Source organism: Panthera pardus, unplaced genomic scaffold (assembly GCF_024362965.1).
Source record: "Panthera pardus isolate Hobbes unplaced genomic scaffold, ASM2436296v1 HiC_scaffold_12, whole genome shotgun sequence".
Lineage (NCBI taxonomy): Eukaryota > Metazoa > Chordata > Mammalia > Carnivora > Felidae > Panthera > Panthera pardus.
The window spans coordinates 113258974-113285030 of NW_026526677.1; the positions used below are offsets into that span (position 1 = coordinate 113258974).

At 39.5% G+C, this 26057-nt stretch overlaps 1 protein-coding gene across 8 annotated transcripts in view; it reads right to left on the minus strand.

Moving 5' to 3' along the window:
* Positions 1-26057, minus strand: part of DYNC2H1 (dynein cytoplasmic 2 heavy chain 1) — a 347141-nt gene that overhangs the window by 198555 nt on the left and 122529 nt on the right. For 6 of the 8 annotated variants that reach the window (XM_053900570.1, XM_053900566.1, XM_053900572.1 and 3 more), the window contains 5 exons: positions 17914-18055; positions 17249-17358; positions 9214-9234; positions 7760-7858; positions 5689-5812 (listed from right to left, as the gene is read on the minus strand). In XM_053900570.1, coding sequence (XP_053756545.1) covers positions 5689-5812; positions 7760-7858; positions 9214-9234; positions 17249-17358; positions 17914-18055 — 496 coding nt within the window. The remainder of the gene's footprint in view (positions 1-5688; positions 5813-7759; positions 7859-9213; positions 9235-17248; positions 17359-17913; positions 18056-26057) is intronic. The other 2 variants (XM_053900571.1, XM_053900568.1) reach the window with 1 other exon arrangement.

The following is a 26057-nucleotide window of genomic DNA, read 5'->3' on the forward strand; positions in this document are numbered from 1 at the left end:
TGAAAATCAACAACAAAAAAGGAATCTAAAAAAACTGCAACTACCTGGAAATTATATAATAACAAAAGAGCCAAGTAATCTGACGAATCAAAGAAGAAGTCAAAACTTATGTTACGAAGCTGGCAAAGGGCTGAGAGAGAAATTTATAGACATAAATGCATATATTAAAAAACAGATTGAATATCAGTATTTTGAATTTCACCTCAAGAATCTAGCAAAAAAAACACCAAAGGAAATCTAAGGCAGTAACAGGAATGAAATAATGAAGAGCAAAGACCCAGTTTAAAAATACAATGAAAAAAACTGACATTAAAAGTTGATATATCGAAAAGATTAGTAAAACTGATAAACCCTTATCAAAGACTAATGGAGGAAAAAAAAAAAATATATTAATGTCAAGAAACAAGGAGACATCATTACAAAGCCAACTGAAATTACAAAGTTATGAGAACATTATGTAAAAAATACACCAAAACATTTGACAATTTGGATGAAATGAACAAATGTTTGAAAATACACAGAACTTTAGCAAGCCTGACATACACACAAATTAGAGGACACAAACATACAAAATAAATCCAGTGCTTAAAGGTCCTCAGCTCACATTTGCTGCCAATCTGCAACCAAAGACAGATCATCCTAAGAAAACATGCTGTCTTGGCAAGAGGGTATTGGCCACCTGTTACAGGACTGGGGCTTATGTTAGGCGACTGGAAGACGGTTCAAGGGAAGTGTGTTTGCTGGGGAACGGATGCTATCAGAAACAGCAGCCAGTTCTGTGACTGGTATCTTAATAATGTTTATCTAGGAGGTGAGAGAAATGGAGGGGGACTACGTTATAAATGGTTAAAAAAAAAAAAAAATCAGAAGTCACCAAATTAGCTGGGAGAGGAAGATGTCTGGTTATTTTTCTGGTACGGGGAGTACCCTTGATTCTGCGCCTAGACATGAGGACGGTCACAGGAGGAGCCACGGGATGTTGGTGCTGCGGAAAGAGGCACGTTCACCAGGACAACAGCACAGCCAGGCCACAAGAGCCAGGCCAGGGCGATGGGACTCAGGGCCTCGCTCCGTTGACGCAGCGTGAGAATGCAAGCAAAATTATCCATCCTGCTGCGCGTCAGGCCCGTGGTCATCCTCACTGACGAGGGAGGCCAAATAGGGGCTTCTGGGGTGCAGACACAGGTCTATGTCTTGATCTGAACGCTTACACAGGTGTGTTCTGTTTGTAAAAATGCATAAACTGTACACATGCATGTGTATATTTTAATAAAATGTTAAAATTGAAAAATAACTGGTTTTCTCTGGTAAGTAGGACTAGTCATAAGGAGGGGAGGAACGGAACTCAGCTGCCATTCTGTACTATTTGATTTTGTAAACTAGGCATGTATTATTTTGATACAGAATTTTTAAAAAAATGCCCAAAGGAAATGGTTCATTGTCCAAAAAGGACCCTTATGTATAAGCCCTGTATTATAATGCCCAACACAGTCTCAACTGCATCAAGTCTTGACTTACAATGGAGTTAGCCTATGGAGTAGAGAATAAAGTTAATTTTTTTTCTTCTGGACACAAAATCTTTACTGTACTTTAGAGAACTATGGAGACAGAATGACTGGGAATAAGCACAAAATTTGGTTGCCTGCTCTCTTTCCAGGGAAAGTCCCAATTTATTTGTTCAGTATCTCAGTTCCAATCCTGATCCACGTTCGAGAATACTGTTTGGTTTGGTTTCATCAACATTTATAACAGATACGGACACTGTATACAGTATACCCCCACAGGTCCAAACTCTCCAGAAATTTATCATCATCTGAGCTAGATAAATCCAAAGTACCATGTCAAATGTCCTATGGGTCCAAACATCCTATTATATGGATAACCTTTTGGTAATGGTCTCCACCAACAGAACTGCCCACATTGTATTCAATACCATCCAAGCCCGAATGACTAAAGATGAATAGGACTTAAGTGAGGACAAATACAAAACCCCGCCAATCAAATAACCAAAGCGACACTGCCCAAGCAAGTGAAGAATAAACTGCTGTCTCTATACCTACTATATACAAAGAGAGAGAATAACGATTCCTTTCTTGGCCTACTAGAAGCAGCATCTTTCATTCCTGGAATTTTTACAAAAGCCTATGTATCTGGTCAACAAACGTGTGGCTGGTTTTGAAAGGCTGCTCCTGCAAAACTGCAAAAGGCAACTTTGGAAGAAATCTGAGCAAGTATAAAACATTGCTGCCTTTGACCCCGTGTCCTTCAGATGCACAGCATTACAGACGTCTGCAAATAATCTCACATAAGAAAATCCAAAGGCATGCTACAGCCCATACACTATCCATAGACAAAATTTCTGGGAATCCAGAGCAGTGAGGATCCTGTCCAATGAGCTGACTTCAGGGAGCATTCTTTTTTGTTTTTTTTTTTTTATTTTTTATTTTTTTTAACTTACAACCAAATTAGTTAGCATATAGTGCAACAATGATTTCAGGAGTAGATTCCTTAGTGCCCCTTACCCATTCAGCCCATCCCTCCTCCCACAACCCCTCCATTAACCCTCAGTTTGTTCTCCATATTTATGAGTCTCTTCTGTTTTGTCCCCCTCTCTGTTTTTATATTATATTATTTTTGTTTCCCTTCCCTTGTGACCATCTGTTTTGTCTCTTAAAGTCCTCACATGAGTGAAGTCATATGATTTTTGTCTTTCTCTGACTAATTTCACTTAGCATAATATCAGGGAGTGTTCTTGGCAATAAGGCCACGGTGACAGTTACTAAAATACAACAGTGCAGTTGATTTATGAGTCAGAACGAGTGAGCTAACTTAGCATTATTCAACTTCAACACTCCTGGCAATTTGTGCTGGAAAACCATTTCTTGGAAGGAGAGGTCCTGAGCATTTTAAGAGGTCTGCCATAGACCACCCAAACTGTTGCAACCAAAAATGTCCCAGGCCTTGCCAAATGCCCTCTGGGGGACAACATCACTCCTGTTTGAGAAGCAGTGGTCTGGCTGTGTTCAGGTCCTGGGTCCAGTTGGGCCACCAGGGAGACATACCCATATGGAGAACCAGCCACGAGAAACAGATACAACGACTGATCACAAACTTCATCTCTGTTGTACATACAAATGCCCGTATGCTTCTAAAAGGAAGCATCCAGACTAAAAAGCCAACCAGAATGTTCAGCTTTCATCTCTACAATAATTCCCGATCCAGACTCAACCCCAACATGGAAATGAAATAACCACTGGACTGAAACAATCAATGAAAAATGCTTTTGACGTCTGTTATTAGAAAACTTACACTATATGCCCACCACACCAGCCTCTCCCTCAACAACTTCTAAGAGGCTGGCTGGTCCACAGTCTTTAGTTGCTTACCAGCTGCAAACTGGCACATGGACCTTCTGCTTGGGCGGAGTCACGAGGCACGTGTGACTCCGGAAGTAAAAACAACGAGAATCTGAAGAGGAGCTGTCCCTTGCCCTTCTTTTCCATCAGTACACATTTGAAGGGATTTCTGAACAGCATAAATGTGAGGAGGGAAAGTACATTCCAATCCTATTATCTGTGCTGACTGACCTCAGTATGTAGACAGGCAGTTCATACTGCTTAGATTAGGGACAGGGGATGTAACTAAAATTGGACACAGACTGTTTAATGTGGTTCTAGGACAGCCATCCTCTGTCCCCAAAGGAAACATATGATGACAAAATGGCAATTCACGGGCAACTCAACATGTTGGAAGACAACAATCTGAAATATATGCAAAGAGGATAAAAGATTCCAACTACTGGGAAATGCAACCCTGGGAGAAAGGCAGAAAAAATAAGGTAAGGGCAGAGATGAACTCTCTTTCCCCAATACTGAAATAAACAGACTAACCCAAACAGCCCTGCACAGCCAGGGGGAAGAGGGGTTCATAATGTGAGCTGCTCAGGATGTGAAATATGTAACTCTGCACCAGATCCAACTTCAAGGGACCTTGTCAACACCCATTCTCAGATGATGCTACGGACACTGCCAACACCCGACACCAGTCACAGCTGACAGAGGCTCAGATTCAGGGAGCCTTCAAGGGCCAAACAGGCTGAAGGGACAAATCCAGACAGCCCTAAAGCTTCATTCCCACCTCCCCTTTAAGACAGAATAGCAGGAGCTGGTCAACAGATATGAGGAAGGACCAGTAAAGAAGAGATGAACTGAGACCGGAGACTGATGTCGAAAGTAACTCCAGGTCACAAGGGCAAAAGTGCCCCTACCAAAGCTCGCTTCACAACACACAGCCACTGCCAGCCCAAGCACACTGATGTGCAAAACAGCAAGTGATCTATGAATGCGTTTTTCTCTCTGTCCCTGGTTTGCCCAATGACTCCAGTTTCTATTTAAACCTTGCGGCGTGAACATAAATGCTGTAGTGGCAGTGATGTGTGTGGTATGAATCAGGACAATACGGTCTCGAGTTTAAATGCTTTCCTTTCTACTCATCAGAGGCTGGCTCAGGTACCTACAAAGCAGTCCTGAGACTGGGCCACCCCCACACCATCCTGCTTACGAGATGGGCCCCTAAGAGGATTCTGGGAATTTGGATTTGGGGAGGGTTCTTACCTTACCCAGAACATGGTGGAAGAGTGGCTCACTGCGTTTTCACTGTTTGTACAAATAATGTGGTTTGTGCTGAACACTTGCGTTTTTGTTTGGGGAAGCTGGAAATCTGCTACATGCCAGGCCGAATGAGCTTACATAATGAGACCCCAGTGGGGCATCTGGGTGGCTCAATCGGTTAAGCTACCAACTTCAGCTTTGCGGTTTGTGGGTTCAAGCCCTGCATAGGGCTCTGTGCTGACCACTCCAAGCCTGGAGCCTGCTTCAGATTGTCTCCCTCTCTCTGCCACTCCCCTACTCATGCTCTGTCTCTGTCTCTCTCAAAAATAAACAAACATTAAAAAAAAAAAAATTACCCCCAGTAAAAACTAGGGTCTGAGTTTGTACACAGTAAGCTTCCTTGGTATATGACATTTCACATGAGTCATTTCACAACCTGGTCCTGGGAGAGTAAGCACTTCCTGTGTGACTCCAATGGCAGAGGACTTAGAGGCCTGCACCTTGTTTCTGGACTCCTGACCTCACTTATGGTGTGCTTTCTCTTTGCTGATTTGTTTTCTATCTTTTCCCTGCAAACAATCTGAGCCCTGAGTGTGACTGTTCCAACTGTGCTCCAGAAGACCCCAACACGGCGCCCCCCCCCCCCTCGGCCTTCCCCCCCACCTCCCTGCCGCGTCACTCCAGCCAGGGGCAGCTCAGAGACCCCGACACAGCTCCCCCCAGAGTCACTCCAACTGGGAGCGGCCCGGACACCCCAACACAGCGCCCCCCTCGCCCCCCGACCCGTGTCACTCCAGCTGGGAGCGGCCAAGACACCCCGACACAGCGCCCCCCCCCGCCTCGCGTCACTCCAGCCGGAAGCGCCCTGGACACCCCGACACAGCACCCCCCTCTGCAAAGGCACTTCAAGAATTCATTTACTTGCCACAGACTAGGAGGACATGCTCATATTCCCCCTGAAAAGTTTCCATTTGGTTAGATTCCGTAGCAAGACAGAGAAAGGTCAAAGTTAGTTATGAAGCTAATTACTTTCGAAATTTTAAAAATAGCCATTTTGTGGAAACTGTCAAATATTTACCTTGAGCGACCAGATCTCGTCTCAATAATGGATAGAGAACAGCTTCTACACCGTCCATCTCCTGTATAATAAGGGTTTTCCCAAACCGCACTGCCAGCTCGAGAGCTGTGATAAAGTTACTATCCTGAGGGAATAAAAAGAATACGTATTAATTCCTTTAGTACCTTAATATTTACAAATGTCCTCAAAGATAATGAAGGAAGATGTTAATAAGAATAATATGAATATTTTAAAATTTAGTATGCATGTTAATAATTCAAATTATTCATGATTGTGTTTCTAGTTTTAAGTACTTGGTGATGAATCATTAGAGTCGAATAAATTATCAAATAGATTTCATAATTTAAACACACATAAAAAATAAAGATTTTTACAGTAACAATAAAAAAGCTTGATTTTTCAATCTGCTACTAGAATTTAAAATTTCAACTTGATGCACAATTATTTTTTTATTTTTTATTTTTTTGCTTATGTTCAAAATCAAACACTGAATGGAAGAAGGGCAAATGATGACTTCTAGTGAACTTTTCTTGTGAAAACAACCTCTGGACAAAAATCTATAATCATGCAAGAATTTTAAGGCTTTCTAGCTAGCAAAAGAGTTTTAAACCTCCAACTATGGTTACAAAAATTAAATATTTGGAATCATAATTATTAAAGTCTCCTCCTGTAAACCCAAGTGGCATTAAAGTATTTTTTAAATGTTTACTTGTTTATTTTGAGAAAGAGAGAGACAGTGTGGGTGGGGAGGGGCAGGGAGAAAAGGAGAGAGATACCCAGAACAGGTTCCATGTTGTCAAAGCAGAGCCCAATGTTGGGCTTGATCCCACAAACTGTGAGACCATGAACTGAGCTGAAATCAAGGATTGGATGTTTAACCAACTGAGCCTCCCAGCTGTCCATAAAGTATTTTATATTGCATTATATACATACATATATATATATATATATATATATATATATATATATACACATATAGTATACAGATAGTATTATATATATATATATATACACATATAGTATACAGATAGTATTATATATATATATATATATATATATATATATACACACACACACACACACACACATATATATATGTACATACTTAATACACACAAATCAGGTAAATACCTCCATTTTAAAAATGAAATACATTTTAAAGAGAGAATTGGTCAAGCACCTGAAGAATATCTATGAAAATCATGGGGCACCTGGGTGGCTCAGTTGGTTAAGCATCTGACTCTTGATTTCAGCTCAGGTCATGATCTCACAGTTCATGAGTTTGAGCCCCACTTCAGGCTCTATGTTGATAGCATGGAGCCTGCCTAGGATTCTCTGTCTCTGTTTCTGTCTCTCTCTCTCTCTCTCTCTGCCCCTCCTCCACTTGCTGTCTCTCAAAAATTAACATCTTTTTTTAAATGTTTAAAAAATTTTTAAAAGAAAATTAATCATACACTAGGCCTTCTTCAAACAAAACAAAACAAAACAAAATCTGACCCCAGATAATTTCCTCAGCAAGATAAATATGACAGTGAGAAGTCACTCCCCCCAAAAGACTATGATTACATTTCACTGAGCAGCATGTCAAATCTTGGACACATTGGAGATGCTTGTTGGTGAGGGTGAGGAGCAGGAGACAGTAAGAGGCATTGAGAGAAACCACATGAATGCTGGAAGTCCAGGAGACTTTCTCCAAGTGGAGTTAGGGACTTTCATCTCTGTGGGATCCTATACTGATGTCTTTAGTTGTAATTTAGTGTGAATTCTTATTTAATAGTCTCTCCAGCTACCAGACTGGTATCTCCTTGAGGGCAGGGATGGTGAATGTGTCACTCACCAGTAAATTCCCAGGTCTTAGATTAATGCTCAGCACACGTGAGGAATCAAGCAAATATTCTCCTCCCGTTTTTACAAATGAGAAAACCAAAGCTAAAATCATTATCTTTGTTTCCCCAGGTCCCAAGCCAGGTAAGTTACAGCAGTAAGCCTATGTTTTGTGAATACGGATCCAGAATTCTGTTACCATAAGATGCTATCCCTAGTCAGCATCTCAATTATAAGTACTGCACACCTGCTGGTTAATAACTTCCAATCTTGAGTCTTTCAAATGTGTCTTCAACCACTCTGTAGCTCGAGAAGAAGGGTCTATAAGGAATGGGCATACTCGACTCTAGTTTCAAAAAAAGAAAAAAATTATAAGCTTTCATTAAGTGGAAAAAATTGCCTAAAAATTATGCATCAATTACTGAGGGGGTTTTTCTTTCAGGCTTTGGAGAACATAAATATACAACCATAAGGAGGAAATAAAGATGCCAGTTTTAGCTGCACACAGAGGCTACATTAATAAATTTATAGCTATCAGGAATATTAGAAAATTAAATGCAACCACAGTAAATGGAGAAGAGTCCTATTTACTACACAGTAATGAAGTGTGTGTGTTAACGATACAGCAAGCAAGACCTCTAGTCCCCACCTGATGCCGTCTGCACCTCTCTTTGTGGCTTTTAAAATACACAAATTATTCGCAAACTTTATATATTCTTTGGTCAAATAAACCATAAAGACCTTAAAAGAGAAGTATGAACTAATCATAAAAGTACTGCTGAAATAATTAGCAATATAATTGGTTATGTTTCAGACATTAATTCTTATAAAGCGGTATATAGTTAATACTATATAGACAGAGCATCCTAGAAGAAAAAAATTATGTATCTTATAGATTAAGATCTAATGAACTAAAAACTAAATTCATTACAGAATACCCTGAACCAAACAGAAAGCTGGAAACTAGGGAAAATACATTGAACACACAATACCACTAAGCAGGTGAGAGGAAGACAATTATATAGATAGGATTAATTTAAATGTAAATATGTAAATTAATAGCTTTGGTAAATTTAAGAGGTAATAATCATTGTTACCTAGTAAATCAGATTTGAATAACAACTGGCCTAATTTATCTTAAATGTTCACATATATTTGAAAAAGGTAATGCAGTTGTGTGCTGTCCGGATAAGAAAACAAACAGAAATCCAAGTGAAATGAAGACTTCAAACTGAGGTATGTCCCTTAAGAAGTCACAGGTTCTTTTGGGGACTTATCAAGAAGGCAGAGAGTGGGGACTATCTGTCCTAGGCGAACAGCATTCATTACCAAACTTTTTCAAAAGTGCCAGGAAATGGTGATAATGAAGAGCTGACTGCCTTTAAAACAGCTTTGCTATTGTTTTAAAAGTCCCTCTAAACCACACAGCCTGGTTCTGCCTGCACTGAGAATGAACTACTCTCACCGCATCTCGATCTCCCAAGGTGGCCCACTGCTGTGTGATCGGCACCCAGCTCCATCTTATAAATGTGCTATTCCTGGCAAATGAGGTGGTTAGAAAACAGCCCCATAAGCATCTCTTACATACTACGCTTGGTTTTAGATCTGATTTTATGTATTCCATAGCCAACGCGTCACAAGTCTATGAGATCTTGCCCAACCACAAAAACAATTATTTTAAATTAAAAAAAAAGTTCTTACCCATGATTTCAAACCAATGATCTGATGCAGTAAAAAAAAAAAAAGATAATATTTCAAAAAATCATGTCTTTAGACCAAAAATAAGCTTTAGAACTTCAAAGAGTACTTACAGGTTTGAATTAATCTTATTTATATTCCTCCAGAGAGATTTAGACAAAATCTCTAAGGTATATTTTAGGTCTGTGATCCATAATTAAATGTAAATTCTACACATAAGAAAGTGAAATAGATCCCGAAATGTTGAGCTGTCAATCACTCATCCATTCCTTCATCTACCACGTGGGGAGTAACTACTATGTTAAGACGATACGAGGGATGCAGAAATTAGTAAGATATAAATATACCCTTACCCTTCATGACTTCACATCCCAGAAAGAAACAAAACCTAAAAATTCTATAATAAAGAGCACACAAGATTCTATGGTGAAGCAGGTGAAGTCAGGGCAAGCTGCTAGAAAGCAGTTCAGGTCAAACTCGAAGGTCTTAGAACATTTTACATGATCTTCTAACTATGCGATCTTATATCACATGAGAAGATTTCACAGACACGTGCTATCCACTCACAGCCTTAAATGCAAGAGCTTATTCTAAATCTAGAATACTTTACAACTGACACAGAAAGTTGACTGTAGTAGCCCATCCCAACAAAATAACTAACTGACCTAGCAAATTTTTCCAAATGGTTTTGTTTTTTCATATAATTGTATCTATCTACAAGAAACATGGCAATGTTAAATAAAAAGTAAACCTAAGCTTATTATTAAAATTAATTTCACAATTTTCCCTAGATTCATCATAAAAGATAATTCAGAATCCAAAACTAAGTATTTTCAATTACTATCATCAGGAAAAAACAATTACTGTGACAAACACTTTTTTTCTAAATGCTCATCCCTTACTTCTCATGGAATAAAAAAAGAATAATACTTAAACTGTGTGTTTTTTAAAATCTGCAAAAGACTGTCTTCTTGGATTGCTGACAAAGGAAGAGGTCATTAGAAAACTTTGGAGAAGGAACAACGAATAGAATAAAAAGCACATACTTGTTACACAATGTAATGAATTTATTTACCTACACATTTACAGTGCCACATTTGTAAATATAACGAGAGAAAATGTTTTAAAAATAGAGAAGAAGCCAAATCAAATTCTGAGAAAGTCACAACCGTTTAATCTGTGGTCAGCACCCTCTCCCCTGGGAAGGCGGCCACATAATGAGCCAAAATAAGTCAGCTGACTAATAGGTCTAACCAAACAAAATAATCCAGGAATACTGGGTCCACGAAACAAATCTTGTAATACTACAGTATGTTACCTAAAAAGGAGCATTTCATGTTCATGCTACCTTTGGAGCTATGGAGTTACAGAATAAGGAAACAGTGTGTGGGCAGAGAGGAAAGAGAAAACTGGTGTTAGAGAGGATAAGCTATTGCAATAGAAACAACAGACAAAAACCTATCACTGAGGGGAAAAAGTATCTTCCAATCATCTGTTACCTAATACAAAGGTAAACCAAGTTAGTGGCAAACTTCATCCTTCATTTGAAGAAACTATCAGTTTGTATACATTAGTTGGAATGTGATTTTCACATTCAATGCTAATAAGGCTGTAATACTTTAACGTTTAAGCAATGACTATTGAGAAATATACATGGAGACAAGGGAAGATGGTGGCGTAGGAGGACGCTGGGCTCACCACGTCCTGCTGACCACTTAGATTCCACCTACACCTGCCTAAATAACCCAGAAAACTGCCAGAAGACTAGCAGAATGGAGTCTCCAGAGCCCAGCGCAGACGAGAGGCCCACGGAAGAGGGTAGGAAGGGCGGAGAGGCGGTGCGCGCTACACGGACTGGCGGGAGGGAGCTGGGGCAGAGGGGCGGCCCGCCGGCCAAGCAGAGCCCCTGAGTCTGGCTTGCAAGAGCGGAGGGGCCGGACGGAGTGTTCCAACAGCAAGCGGGACTTGACATCTGGAAGGTTATAAGCTAACAGCTCTGCTCGGAGAACGGGAGGGCTGGAGGACAACGGGAGGGAGAGTTGTTGAGCCCCAGACAACAGAGCTCAGTTTGGTGGGGAACAAAAGCGCTCGCCAGCGCCATCTCCCTCGCCCATCCCCCAGCCAAAATTCCAAAGGGAACCAGTTCCTGCCAGGGAACTTGCTTGCACCCCGCAAACACCCAACGCTGTGCTTCTGCGGATCCATCCCTCCGGGGGGTCTGACTCTCTCCCGGTGCCGCAGGGCCCCTCCCAAAGCGGATCTCCGAAGGAGGACGAGCTAAGCCTGCCCCTCCCGTCCCCGTGCATCTTGTCTATCCACCCCAGCTAATACGCCAGATCCCCAGCACCACAAGCCTGGCAGTGTGCAAGTAGCCGAGACGGGCCACGCCACCCCATGGTGAATCCCACCCCTAGGAGAGGGGAAGAGAAGGCACACACCAGTCTGACTGTGGCCCCAGCGGTGGGCAGGGGGCAGACATCAGGTCTGACTACAGCCCCGCCCACCAAGTTACTCAAGTAACCAAGTTACTCAAGACAGCACAGGGGAAGTGCCCTGCAGGTCTGCACCACTCCAGGGACTATCCAAAATGACCAAACGGAAGAACTCCCCTCACAAGAATCTCCAGGAAATAAAACAGCTAACGAACTGATCAAGAAGAATTTAAACAATATAACAGAAAGTGAATTTAGAATAATAGTCATAAAATTAATCGCTGGGCTTGAAAACAGTATAGAGGACAGCAGAGAATCTATTGCTACAGACATCAAGGGACTAAGGAATACTCAGGAGGAGCTAAAAAACGCCATAAACGAGCTGCAAAACAAAATGGAAACGACCACGACTCGGATTGAAGAAGCAGAGGAGAGAATAGGTGAACTAGAAGATAAAATTATGGAAAAAGAGGAAGCTGAGAAAAAGAGAGATAAAAAAATCCAGGAGTATGAGGGGAAAATTAAAGAACTAAGTGATGCACTAAAGAGAAATAATATATGTATAATTGGTATTCTAGAGGAGGAAGAGAGAAGGAAAGGTACTGAAGGTATACTTGAAGAAATAATAGCTGAGAACTTCCTTGATCTGAGGAAGGAAAAAGGCATTGAAATCCAAGAGGCACAGAGAACTCCCTTCAGACGTAACTTGAATCGATCTTCTGCACGACGTACCATAGTGAAACTGGCAAAATATAAGCATAAAGAGAAAACTCTGAAAGCAGTGAGGGATAAACGTGCCCTAACATATAAAGGGAGACCTATAAGACTCGTGACTGATCTCTCTTCTGAAACTTGGCAGGCCAGAAAGAAATGGCAGGAGATCTTCAATGTGATGAACAGAAAAAATATGCAGCCGAGAATCCTTTATCCAGCAAGTCTGTCATTTAGAATAGAAGGAGAGACAAAGCTCTTCCCAAACAAACAAAAACTGAAGGAATTCATCACCACTAAACCAGCCCTACAAGAGATCCTAAGGGGGCTCCTGTAAGACAAAGTACCAGAGACATCGCTACAAGCATAAAACATAGACATCACAATGACTCTAAACCCATATCTTTCTATAATAACACTGAATATAAATGGACTAAATGCGCCAACCAAAAGACACAGGGTATCAGAATGAATAAAAAAACAAGACCCATCTATTTGCTGTCTACAAGAGACTCATTTTAGACCTGAGGACACCTTCAGATTGAGAGTGAGGGGATGGAGAACTATTTATCATGCTACTGGAAGCGAAAAGAAAGCTGGAGTAGCCATACTTATATCAGACAAACCAGACTTTAAATTAAAGGCTGTAACAAGAGATGAAGAAGGGCATTATATAATAATTACAGGGTCTATCCATCAGGAAAAGCTAACAATTATAAATGTCTATGCGCCGAATACGGGAGCCCCCAAAATATATAAAACAATTACTCATAAACATAAGCAACCTTATTGATAAGAATGTGGTCATTGCAGGGGACTTTAACACTCCACTTACAGCAATGGATAGATCATCTAGACACACGGTCAATAAAGAAACAAGGGCCCTGAATGATACATTGGACCAGATGGACTTGACAGATATATTTAGAACTCTGCATCCCAAAGCAACAGAATATACTTTCTTCTCGAGTGCACATGGAACATTCTCCAAGATAGGTCACATATGGGTCACAAAACAGCCCTTCATAAGTATACAAGAATTGAAATCATACCATGCATACTTTCAGACCACAATGCGATGAAACTTGAAATCAACCACAGGAAAAAGTCTGGAAAACCTCCAAAAGCATGGAGGTTAAAGAACACCCTACTAAAGAATGAGTGGGTCAACCAGGCAATTAGAGAAGAAATTAAAACATATATGGAAACAAATGAAAATGAAAATACAACAATCCAAATGCTTTGGGATGCAGCGAAGGCAGTCCTGAGAGGAAAATACATTGCAATCCAGGCCTATCTCAAGAAACAAGAAAAATCCCAAATACAAAATCTAACAGCACACCTAAAGGAAACAGAAGCAGAGCAGTAAAGACAGCCTAAACCCAGCAGAAGAAGAGAAATAATAAAGATCAGAGCAGAAATAAACAATATAGAATCTAAAAAAACTGGAGAGCAGATCAACGAAACCAAGAGTTGGTTTTTTGAAAAAATAAACAAAATTGATAAAACTCTAGCCAGGCTTCTCAAGAAGAAAAGGCAGAGGACCCAAATAGATAAAATCATGAATGAAAATGGAATTATTACAACCAATCCCTCAGAGATACAAGCAATTATCAGGGAATACTATGAAAAATTATATGCCAACAAACTGGACAACCTGGAAGAAATGGACAAATTCCTAAACATCCACACGCTTCCAAAACTCAATCAGGAGGAAATAGAAAGCTTGAACAGACCCATAACCAGCGAAGAAATTGAATCAGTTATCAAACATCTCCCAACAAATAAGAGTCCAGGACCAGATGGCTTCCCAGGGGAGTTCTATCAGACATTTAAAGCAGAGATAATACCTATCCTTCTCAAGCTATTCCAAAAAATAGAAAGGGAAGGAAAACTTCCAGACTCATTCTATGAAGCCAGTGTTACTTTGATTCCTAAACCAGACAGAGACCCAGTAAAAAAAGAGAACTACAGGCCAATATCCCTGATGAATATGGATGAAAAAATTCTCAATAAGATACTAGCAAATTGAATTCAACAGCATATAAAAAGAATTATTCACCATGATCAAGTGGGATTCATTCCTGGGATGCAGGGCTGGTTCAACATTCGCAAATCGATCAACGTGATACACCACATTAATAACGGAAAAGAGAAGAACCATATGATCCTGTCAATCGAGGCAGAAAAGGCCTTTGACAAAATTCAGCACCCTTTCTTAATAAAAACCCTTGAGAAAGTCGGGATAGAAGGAACATACTTAAACATCATAAAAGCCATTTATGAAAAGCCCACAGCTAACATCATCCTCAATGGGGAAAAACTGAGAGCTCTTTCCCTGAGACCAGGAACACGACAGGGATGTCCACTCTCACCGCTGTTGTTTAACATAGTATTGGAAGTGCTAGCATCAGCAATCAGACAACAAAAGGAAATCAAAGGCATCAAAATTGGCAAAGATGAAGTCAAGCTTTTACTTTTTGCAGATGACATGATGTTATACATGGGAAATCCTACAGACTCCACCAAAAGTCTGCTAGAACTGATACATGAATTCAGCAAAGTTGCAGGATACAAAATCAATGTACAGAAATCAGTTGCATTCTTATACACTAACAATGAAGCAACAGAAAGACAAATAAAGAAACTGATCCCATTCACAATTGCACCAAAAAGCATAAAATACCTAGGGATAAATCTAACCAAAGATGTAAAAAATCTGTATGCTGAAAACTATAGAAAGCTTATGAAGGAAATTGAAGAAGATATAAAGAAATGGAAAGACATTCCCTGCTCATGGATTGGAAGAATAAATATTGTCAAAATGTCAATACTACCCAAAGCTATCTACACATTCCATGCAATCCCAATCAAAATTGCACCAGCATTCTTCTCAAAACTAGAACAAGCAATCCTAAAATTCATATGGAACCACAAAAGGCCCCGAATATCCATAGTAATTTTGAAGAAGAAGACCAAAGCAGGAGACATCACAATCCCCAACTTTAGCCTCTACTACAAAGCTGTCATCATCAAGACAGCATGGTATTGGCACAAAAACAGACACATAGACCAATGGAATAGAATAAAAAACCCAGAATTAGACCCACAAACATATGGCCAACTCATCTTTGACAAAGCAGGAAAGAACATCCAATGGAAAAAAGACAGTCTCTTTAACAAATGGTGCTGGGAGAACTGGACAGCAACATGCAGAAGATTGAAACTAGACCACTTTCTCACACCATTCACAAAAATTAAACTCAAAATGGATAAAGGACCTGAATGTGAGACAGGAGACCATCAAAACCCTAGAGGAGAAAGCAGGAAAAGACCTCTCTGACCTCAGCCGTAGCAATCTCTTACTCGACACATCCCCAAAGGCAAGGGAATTAAAAGCAAAAATGAACTACTGGGACCTTATGAAGATAAAAAGCTTCTGCACAGCAAAGGAAACAATCAACAAAACTAAACGGCAACCAACAGAATGGGAAAAGATATTTGCAAATGACATATCAGACAAAGGGCTAGTATCCAAAATCTATAAAGAGCTCACCAAACTCCACACCCGGAAAACAAATAACCCAGTGAAGAAATGGGCTGAAAACATGAATAGACACTTCTCTAAAGAAGACATCCGGAGGGCCAACAGGCACATGAAAAGATGCTCAACGTCGCTCCTCATCAGGGAAATACAAATCAAAACCACACTCAGATATCACCTCACACCAGTCAGAGTGGCCAAAATGAACAAATCAGGAGACTATAGATGCTGGAGAGGATGTGGAGAAACGGGAACCCTCTTGCACTGTTGGTGGGAATGCAAACTGGGGCAGCCTCTCTGGAAAACAGTGTGGAGGTTCCTCAAAAAATTAAAAATAGACCTATCCTATGACCCAGCAGTAGCACTGCTAGGAATTTACCCTAGGGATCCAGGAATGCTGACGCATAGGGGCACTTGTAGCCCAATGTTTACAGCAGCACTCTCGACAATAGCCAAATTATGGAAAGAGCCTAAATGTCCATCAACTGATGAATGGATAAAGAAATTGTGGTTTATATACACAATGGAGTACTACCTGGCAATGAGAAAGAATGAAATATGGCCCTTTGTAGCAATGTGGATGGAACTGGAAAGTGTGATGCTAAGTGAAATAAGCCATACAGAGAAAGACAGATACCATATATTTTCACTCTTATGTGGATCCTGAGAAACTTAACAGAAACCAAAGGGGGAGGGGAAGGAAAAAAAAAAAAAAAAGAGGTTAGAGTGGGAGAGAGCCAAAACATAAGAGACTCTTAAAAACTGAGAACAAACTTAGGGTTGATGGGGGGTGGGAGGGAGCGGAGGGTGGGTGATGGGTATTGAGGAGGGCACCTTTTGGGATGAGCGCTGGGTGTTGTATGAAAACCAATTTGACAATAAATTTCATATATTGAAGAAAAAAAAAGAAATATACATTATCTGAAAGAATTATTTTCAAAAAATGCATATCACCATCTCTTATAACCCAAAACTTATCTTATCTTCACTTTGTATAACTTTGTTTTGCAAAACAAAATAAAAATGTAAAATCATATACTGTAGATGAGGAAACTATATAACCAGGTGAACTGGGTACCCCTAAATTATTTGTATTACAATTAGGGAGTTCAATTTAGAACTTCTTGTCATCAAGATAATACCGCTTTATACTTTTCTATTAAGGTAAAAAGTAAATTATACCAAAAATTATAGATTCACCAACTGAATCCTAAGAGGATTTTCATTACCAAAATACCTTCACTTTAAGGTTACGAAAAAAACCCGAAAGCCTAAGAACTTGAACAAAGCACTTCCTGGGGCGAGCTTCCGAAGGAATAATTCTAATGAGAAATTAAAATTGATTACTTACCTGTAAGATCACAAGAGCATTTTCTATGGAAAGGTCATCTGATGGTAGGCCTTCACTTTTCCAAATTAACTGCTCACTTTCAGTACAAAGAAATCTCCTTAGATCAAATTCTGAAAAGATATTAATATCTCACTACAGTGATCATGGACTTGACAAAGGAAAGGGAACAAAACTATTTAAAATACACTAAAACAAAAGTCGCAGAATTATCCTTAATCCATTCCTCCCCCTTTAGCACCAAAAGCTAAGGGTGGCAGGGGAGGAGTTTAAAACAGAAAGTACAAAGGAATGAAAGTCAGTTAAATTATATTTCTTGTATATTTAATAAACATTTCACAACTATAATAATTTGTGAAAACCACAACAGTCACAAGGAATGTTGGAATTCCTACATCCCATTTTATGATATGCAATTATTGTGAAAATCAATGTATTAAAATATTTAAATGCATTCATACATTACCAAAAACACCCCACGCTCTCAGTTTCAGAGAGTCATTTCAGGAATGTAAGATCATTGTAACAAAACAATTCAGAGAACAATTGTAGAATTGAGCAAATCTGAAGATTTGGTTTCTTTTAGCTTCTAGAACATTTTTCTCATTTATCAAAAAATACAGTTTTAGTATATTGAAATTTCAAAACATGAATGACTAAGTACAAACTTTCAAGACAAGCTGACTTGGTCCATTCTTCCAAGCAGGTTTTTCTCAGACCCTCAGGAGCAGCAGAAAGATAGGTAATGAAGGCGGCGGCCAGCTGAGCCCTCTTAGGAAGAGTAGCTAATTCCTCTGTTATCTCTGCAACCTGCACAAGAAAAGAGAGAGCAGGGGCGGGGATGGGGGGATGGATATGTTCTAAAACGTGAAAAGCATGACAGCTTCATAAATTAGAGTTTTGACTGTAGAAAAAAAAAATCATTTGCCGGTTTAAAGTAATAACCCCTGTTATGCATATAATTGTGAAAATGTAAAAATAGCCACAAGATCTCAGACCCTGCTGAAATTTTTAAAATGTATGAAATACCAACATTATTTGTAGAGATGAACATATTTTGTCATTGAAAGTTCATAATGGTTCCTATGAAGCAGAACTTTTATCCCAATTACAGTTAAAAACTGTGAATTAGCATCACTTTGGAAACTACAACTAAGTACACAGAGTAAGAGCAAAGGTACAAAACAAAATTTTAAAAATGCATGGAGATGCCTTAGTTAAAAGCACAGTGTGACTGCAGCATAGATGTGAGCAAGCAAAGTAGCAACGCAGAAAAGGTGGAAAGAGAGAGGCAGAGCGGGCTTGCCATGCACACAACGGAGCTTCTGCTGTAACCCGGGGCGGTAATGAACCACTGCAAGTGTTCAAACAGGGCAGACAGGGATAGAATGAGACTGGGTTTACAAAGATTATTCAGCTGACAAATGAGGAACCAACCAATTTAAGGGTCAGATAGGAGGGGGACAAGTTAGAGGAGAATTTAGGTAAATAAACAAACAAACAAACAAACAAACAAACTGGCACTAAAGACAGAAGACAAATTTGAAGGATATTTGCAAGTGGACATGACAAGCAAACAAGGAAATCTAACAGAGAGATTACTCGTAGTTAAACACAATCATTAATCAAAAAACTCCTAACAAGGGCACCTGGGTGGCTCAGTGGGTTAAGCAACAGACTTTGGCTCAAGTCATGATCTCGTGTCTCTGTGTGAGTTCAAGCTCCACATCAGGCTCTCTCTGGTCATCGCAGAGGCTGGAGCCTGCTTTGGATCCTCTGTCCCCCTCTCTCTCTGCATCTCCCCTGCTCATGCTCTTGCTCTCTCTCAAAAATAAACCGATGTTAAAAAAAAAAATTCTCAACAAAAGTCCAGGACTTCATGGCTTCACAGGTAAATTCTACCGAACATCTAAGAGTTAATACCTATTTTTCTCATATTATGCTAAGTGAAATAAGTCAGTAGGAGAAACAGAAATACTGTATGATTTCACTTATATGTGGCATCTAAAAAACAAATGAATAGACGAAAAGCAGATTCAGCCCCACAAACACAGAGAACAAACTGATGATTTAGGGGATGGACGGAATGGGTGAATGGGGGGCAGGAGATACAGGATTCCAGTTAGGGAAGGAATAATTCATGAAAATAAATGGCACAACACAGGGAATCATAGTCAATGATATTGTGATTGCACTGCATGGTGACAAATGTAGCTGCACATGTGCTGAGCACAGCGTAATGTGTAGAGCTGTTGAATCACTATGCTGTATATACCTGAAACTAACTTAACATTGTAGGTCAACTATACTCAAATAAAAAATTATAAAAAAACAAACAAAAATAGACTACTCATCTCAAAGTATTTCAAAAAAATAGAGAGGAAGGAAAGCATCCAAATTCATTCTAGGAGGCCAGCATTACCCTGACACCAAAACCAGACAAAAACGTAACAAACAATAAATAAAAAAATAAATAAAACTACAGGCCACTATCTCTGATGAACAAAGATGCAAAAATTCTCAAATAGCAAAACAAATTCGACAGTACAACTTAAAAAAATCCCTTACCATGTTCAAATGGGATTTACTCCAGTAATGCAAGAGTGCTTCAATATTTGAAAATCAATGTGACACATATTAACAAGAAGGGTAAAAGCTACAGGATGATCGCAATAGACACAGAAAAATCATCTGACAAAATACAACACCCATTCATGATAAAAACTTTCAACAAAGTGGGTTTAGAGAGAACATACCTCAAGATAAATAAAGCTGTTAATGAAAACACACAGCCAACATCATACACAAGGGTGAAAAACTGAAAGCTTTTCCTGTAAGACCAGGAAGAAGACAAGGATGCCCACTCTCAACACTTAGATTCAATATAGTATTAGAAGTTGTAGCCACAGCAATCAGACAAGAAAAAAATACATAAAAGCCATCCAAAATGGTAAGGAAGAAGTAAAATTTGCACTATTTGCAGATGACATACTATACATAGAAAACCCTAAAGACTCCACCAAAAAATTATCTGATAAATGAATTCAATAATGTTGCAAGATACAAAATTAATGTACAGAAACCTGTTGTATTTCTGTATACTAATAATGAGGTAGCAAAAAGAGAAATCAGGAAAACAATCCCATTTACAATTATACTAAAAAAAAATGCCTAGAAATAAATTTAACCAAGGAAGTAAAAGCCCTACACTGTAAGACACTGATGAAAGAAATTGAAGATGACACCAATGAGAAGATATACCATACTCACTAACTGGAAAAATTATTATCATTGAAATGTCTATACTACCCAAAGCAATCTACAGATTCAGCACAATCCCTATCAAAATACTAATAGCATCTTTCACAGAACTAGAACAAATAATCCTAAAATTGCTAAGGACCCACAAAAAACCTTCAATCACCAAAGCAATCTTGAGAAAAACAAAGCTGGAGATCTCACCATCCTAGATTTCATTGTATGACATTAACCTATAGTAATCAAACAGTATGATATTGGCAAAATAATATGCACACAAATCAATGGAAGAGAACACAGAGATCAGAAATAAACCCACACGGGGGCGCCTGGGTGGCTCAGTCAGTTAAGCATCCGACTTCAGCTCAGGTCACGATCTCGCGGTCCATGAGTTCGAGCCCCGCGTCGGGCTCTGGGCTGATGGCTCAGAGCCTGGAGCCTGCTTCCGATTCTGTGTCTCCTTCTCTCTCTGCCCCTCCCCCATTCATGCTCTGTCTCTCTCTGTCTCAAAAATAAATAAACGTTAAAAAAAATTTTTTTAAATAAAAAAAAAAAGAAATAAACCCAAACGTATATCACGTATATCACCAATTAATTTATGAGAAAGGAGGCAAGAATATACAATGAGTAAACGATGCTGGGGAAGCTGAAGAGCTAAATGCAAAAGAATAAAACTGGACCACTTTCTAACATCATACCCCAAAATAAAGTGCATTAAAGACCTAAACGGGAGACATGAAACCATAAAACTCCTAGAAGAAAACAGGCAGTAATCTCTTGGATGTCAACCATAGCAACATTTTGCTAGATAGGTTTCCTCGGGTGAGGGAAACAAAAGCAAAAATAAACTAATGGCACTACATGAAACTAAACTGCTTTTACACAGCAAAGAAACCATCAACAATAGACAAAGGCTGAATGGGAGAAGATATCTGCAAATGACATAGCCAATAAGGTGTTAGCATCCAAAATACCTAAAGAATTAATACAACTCAATACCAAAAAATCCTAATAATCCAATTTAAAAATGGGCAGAAGACCTAAAGAGACATTTTCCCAAAAAAAGACATCCAGATGGCCAACAAACACATGAAAAGATGCTCAACATCACTCATCATCAGGGAAATGCAAATCAAAAGCACATGAGATCTAACCTCACACCTGTTAGAATGGTTAGTAACAAAAGGCAAGTAATAACAACTGTTGGCAATGTAAAGAGAAAGGAATCCTCTTGCATTCTTGGTGGGAATATATATGGTGCAGCCACTGTGGAGAACAGTATGGAAATTCCTCATAAAATTAAAAAGAGAAATACCATATGGTCCAATAATCCCACTTCTGGTATAAAGAAGATGAATGGAGGGGCGCCTGGGTGGCGCAGTCGGTTGAGCGTCCGACTTCAGCCAGGTCACGATCTCGCGGTCCGTGAGTTCGAGCCCCGCGTCAGGCTCTGGGCTGATGGCTCGGAGCCTGGAGCCTGTTTCCGATTCTGTGTCTCCCTCTCTCTCTGCCCCTCCCCCGTTCATGCTCTGTCTCTCTCTGTCCCAAAACTGAATAAAAAACGTTGAAAAAAAAAATTTAAAAAAAAAAAAAAAAAAAAAAAAAAAAAAAAAGAAGATGAATGGATATGGGCACCTGGGTGGCTCAGTCGGTTGAGCATCCGACCACGGCTCAGGTCATGATCTCAGAGTTCATGGGTTCAAGCCCCACAATGGGCTCTGTGCTGACAGCTCAGAGTTTGAGGCCTGCTTCAGACTGTCTCTCCCTCTCTCTCTGGCCCTCCCCTGCTCGTGCTCTGTCTCTCCCTCTCTCAAAAATAAATAAACTTAAAAAAAAAAAAGAAGATAAATGGATAAAGAAGAGATCAAAGATGGCAGTGGAGTAGGAGGAACCCAGGCTCATCTTGTGCCTCAAACACAACTAGATAACTATCAAATCATCTTAAATACTCAAAAATCGACCTGAAGACTAACAGAACAACCCAACAACCAAAAGCAGAGAAGAAGACACAATGAAGAAAGTATAAAGTGTGGAGACGTGGTTTGGGGGAGAAACGGACTGCAGATGCTGTGGACAGGAAGGAACCATGGTCACAGAGAAGGGCAACAGAGAGAGAGAGAGGCACACACAGGGGAATGCACAAGGAGAACGATTCCACAAAGCCAGTGGCTTGGAAAACAAGAGGGGCAGATTTTCATGAGTTCTTGCCACCATCAGGGTTTAAAGCCTGTAGTTTCAAAGGTCAGAGGGCCTGGCTGGGATGAAGCCCGTAAGAGTTACCTGGGGAGAAGGCAGGCAAACAACCTGGAGGCAGACAGCATGGAAACAGGATCTGAAAAATGCCTGGGGCACACAGGGCTTCCCTGTGAGGCAGCATTCTGGGAGACACCTCTCCCTCCCAGGGGACTAAGGACCTAGCTGGTGGCCTTCCCTCCCCTGCTTCTCAGCATCGACAGAAAGCCACCTGCGGTAAACAGCACAGCGCCCACACCAGTTTGCCTCAATCTCAATGTGGGGGGCCCCTTCCTCAGAGACAAACAGAAACCCCCACCCACACCATGTCTCCAAACCAGAGTGTTCTACAGGGGTTCAGTTCTGGTGGAGGTGGTGACAGGTCTCATTTCATAAGCAGAACAGAGCAAGCATAGTTAAAACTCTCCACATTCAGGCCACGGACCAAACACTGACCACAGCAGGCTAGGAGAGCACCTGCAGATGACTGGCCTGGAGGACAGAGCAGCCAAAACACAACAGCGGAGCACACGCAGCACATACTGAAGACAATTTCTTAAGTGCCAGGCCCTGGGGACTACATGACCTTTCTTCATAAGGCCATTGCCTTCAAGAGCAGGATATATACTTTTCAGACACACAGAATAAGGCAAAGACTTAGACATAATACCAAGATGGAGGAATTTATCCCACATGAAAGAACAAGATAAGGCCATAGCCAGCTATCTGACAGAAACAGATAGAAGTAACATACCAGATGGAGAATTTAAAGCAACAATCCTAAGGATAGTCACTGGACTTGAGAGAAGAACAGAAGAAATTAGGGAGACACTTACCATGGAGGTAAGAGAATTAAAAAAGAAGTAGAGATGCAGAATGCAATAAATGAGGCTGGAAATGGACTTCATGCAATGAACACAGGCTGGAAGAAGCAGAGGAATGAATTAATGACCTGTAAGATGAAATAATGTAAAATAATGAAGCTGAACAAAAGAAAGAAGAATTACGGAATAGTAAAATAGACTTAGGGAACTCAGTGTCTCCATCAAATATAATGGCACTCATATTATAGGAGTCCCAGAAGAGAGAGAGAAGGGGACAGAAAATTTATTTCGAGAAATAATAGCAGAAAATTTCCCTAATCTGGAGAAGAAAACAGACACCCAGATCCAGGAGGCAGTAAAAACTCCCATAAAAATCAACAAAAGCAGGCCAACACCAAAACATATTCTAATTAAATTTTCAAACTATAGTGGTAAAGAAAAAAAATCTTAAAAGCAGCAAGACAAAAGAAGCCCTTAAGTTAAAAGGGAAGACCCATAAGGCTAGCTGGAGATTTCTCAACAGAAACTGGGGAAGACAGAATGGAGTGGCATGATATATTCCAAGTGCATAATGGGGAAAATCCACAGCCAAGAATGCTCTATACAGCAAAGCTATCTTTCAGAATAGAAGGAGAGATAAAGAGTTTCCCAGACAAACAAAAACTAAAGGAGGTCATGACCTATACCAGCCCTATAAGAAATACTAGAGGGGACTCTTTGAGTGGGAAGGAAAAACCAAAAGTGACAGAGACAACAAAGGAACACAGAAAATCTGCAGAGACAATGACAAGACAAGTAACAAAATGGTAATAAACATGTATCTATCAATAATTACTCTGAATGTAAATAGACTAAACACTCCAATCAAAGACACAGGGTGTCAGAATGGATTAAAAAAAAAAAAAAAAAAGAAAGACCTATCTATATGTTGCCTACAAGAGACTCACTTTAGACCTAAAGACACCTGCAGATGGAAAGTAAGGATGTGGAGAAATATTTATCACACAAATGGATGTCAAAAGAAAGTCAGACTGGCAATACTTATGTCATACAAATTCGACTTTGATATTGTATTGTTTTTATCCTGCACCGGCCTCATGAAATGACTGAATGTATTCCCTCTATTCCATTATTTGTAATATTTTGATAAAGATTGTCATTAATTTTTTTTCAAATGTTTGGTACAATTCACCAATGAAACCATGTGGTCTTGGACATTTCTATGCTGGGAGATTTCTGATTCCTAATTAAAGTTTCATTCCGTTTTTTATTTTTATTTTTTGGAAAAATTGGTGATTGCTTTCAATGTTATATGTTATTGTCTATTCAGGTCACTATTATATTTATTTCTGATTTTTCTGTGTTACTTCCTTCCTCCAGTAAATTTCAGTTAATTTTCTTCTTTTTCTAGTTCCTTGTGGTATAAGGTTGTTTACTTGAACTTTTTCTTAATACAAGCAGTTATAGTGTAAATTTCACTTTAACATCTGCTTTTGTGGCATCTCATAGGTTTTGGAATATTGGTTTTTTTGCTTTGACACATATTTTGATTTGCCGCTTGATTTATTTGGCCCACTGCCTGTGCAACAATGTTATCATTTAATACATCGTAAATATTTAATATTTACGCTGTAGACTTTCCAGCTTTGTTTTGTTATTGATCTTCAGTTTTGTCCAATTGTGGTTGGAAAATAGTAGGATTTCAGTCTTCTTAAGTTTGTAATATTTCTTATGTCTCTTTTTATGTGATTCAACCAGGGGGATTCTTCTGTATGTACTCAAAGAAAATGTGTATTCTATTTTTCATGGATGGAATGTTTTATATGCATCTTTTAGAACCATATATTCTTAAGTGTACTCCAAGTAAAACATGCTCTTGTTGAAAAAAACCAGTAACTTTAACTGAGGGAACTCATTTAAAACAAAGCATATGAGAAAGAAGGTAGACAGGGCCATGGGGGAAATAGGTGAAGGGGACTGGGAGTACACTCCTCATGACAAGCACTGAATGATGATGTACAGAACTGCTGAATTACTGTACTGCATTCCTGAAACTAATATAACATTGTATGCTAACCACACTGAAATTAAAATTAAAAACTTACTATAAAAAAAGAGAATGAATAAAGAAGATACACACACATGCACACACAAGAGAGTATTATGCAGCCATAAAAAAAGAATGGAAAAAATCTTAAAAAAAGAATGAACTCTGCCCATTTGTGACAACATGGGTGGGGCCTAAGAGTATTATGTTAAGTGAAATAACTCAAAGAAAACAAATTCCATGGGATTTCACTTACATGTGGAATCTAAAAAACAAACAAACAAACAAACAAACATACAAAGAAAAAAACAGAAACAGACTCGTGAATACACAGAACTGGTGGTTGCCAGACATGAAGGAGATTAAGAGGTACAAACTCGCAGCTAGAAAATAAGTCAGTCATGGGGATGTGATATACGACATAGGGAACGTAGTCCGTAAGACTGTAATA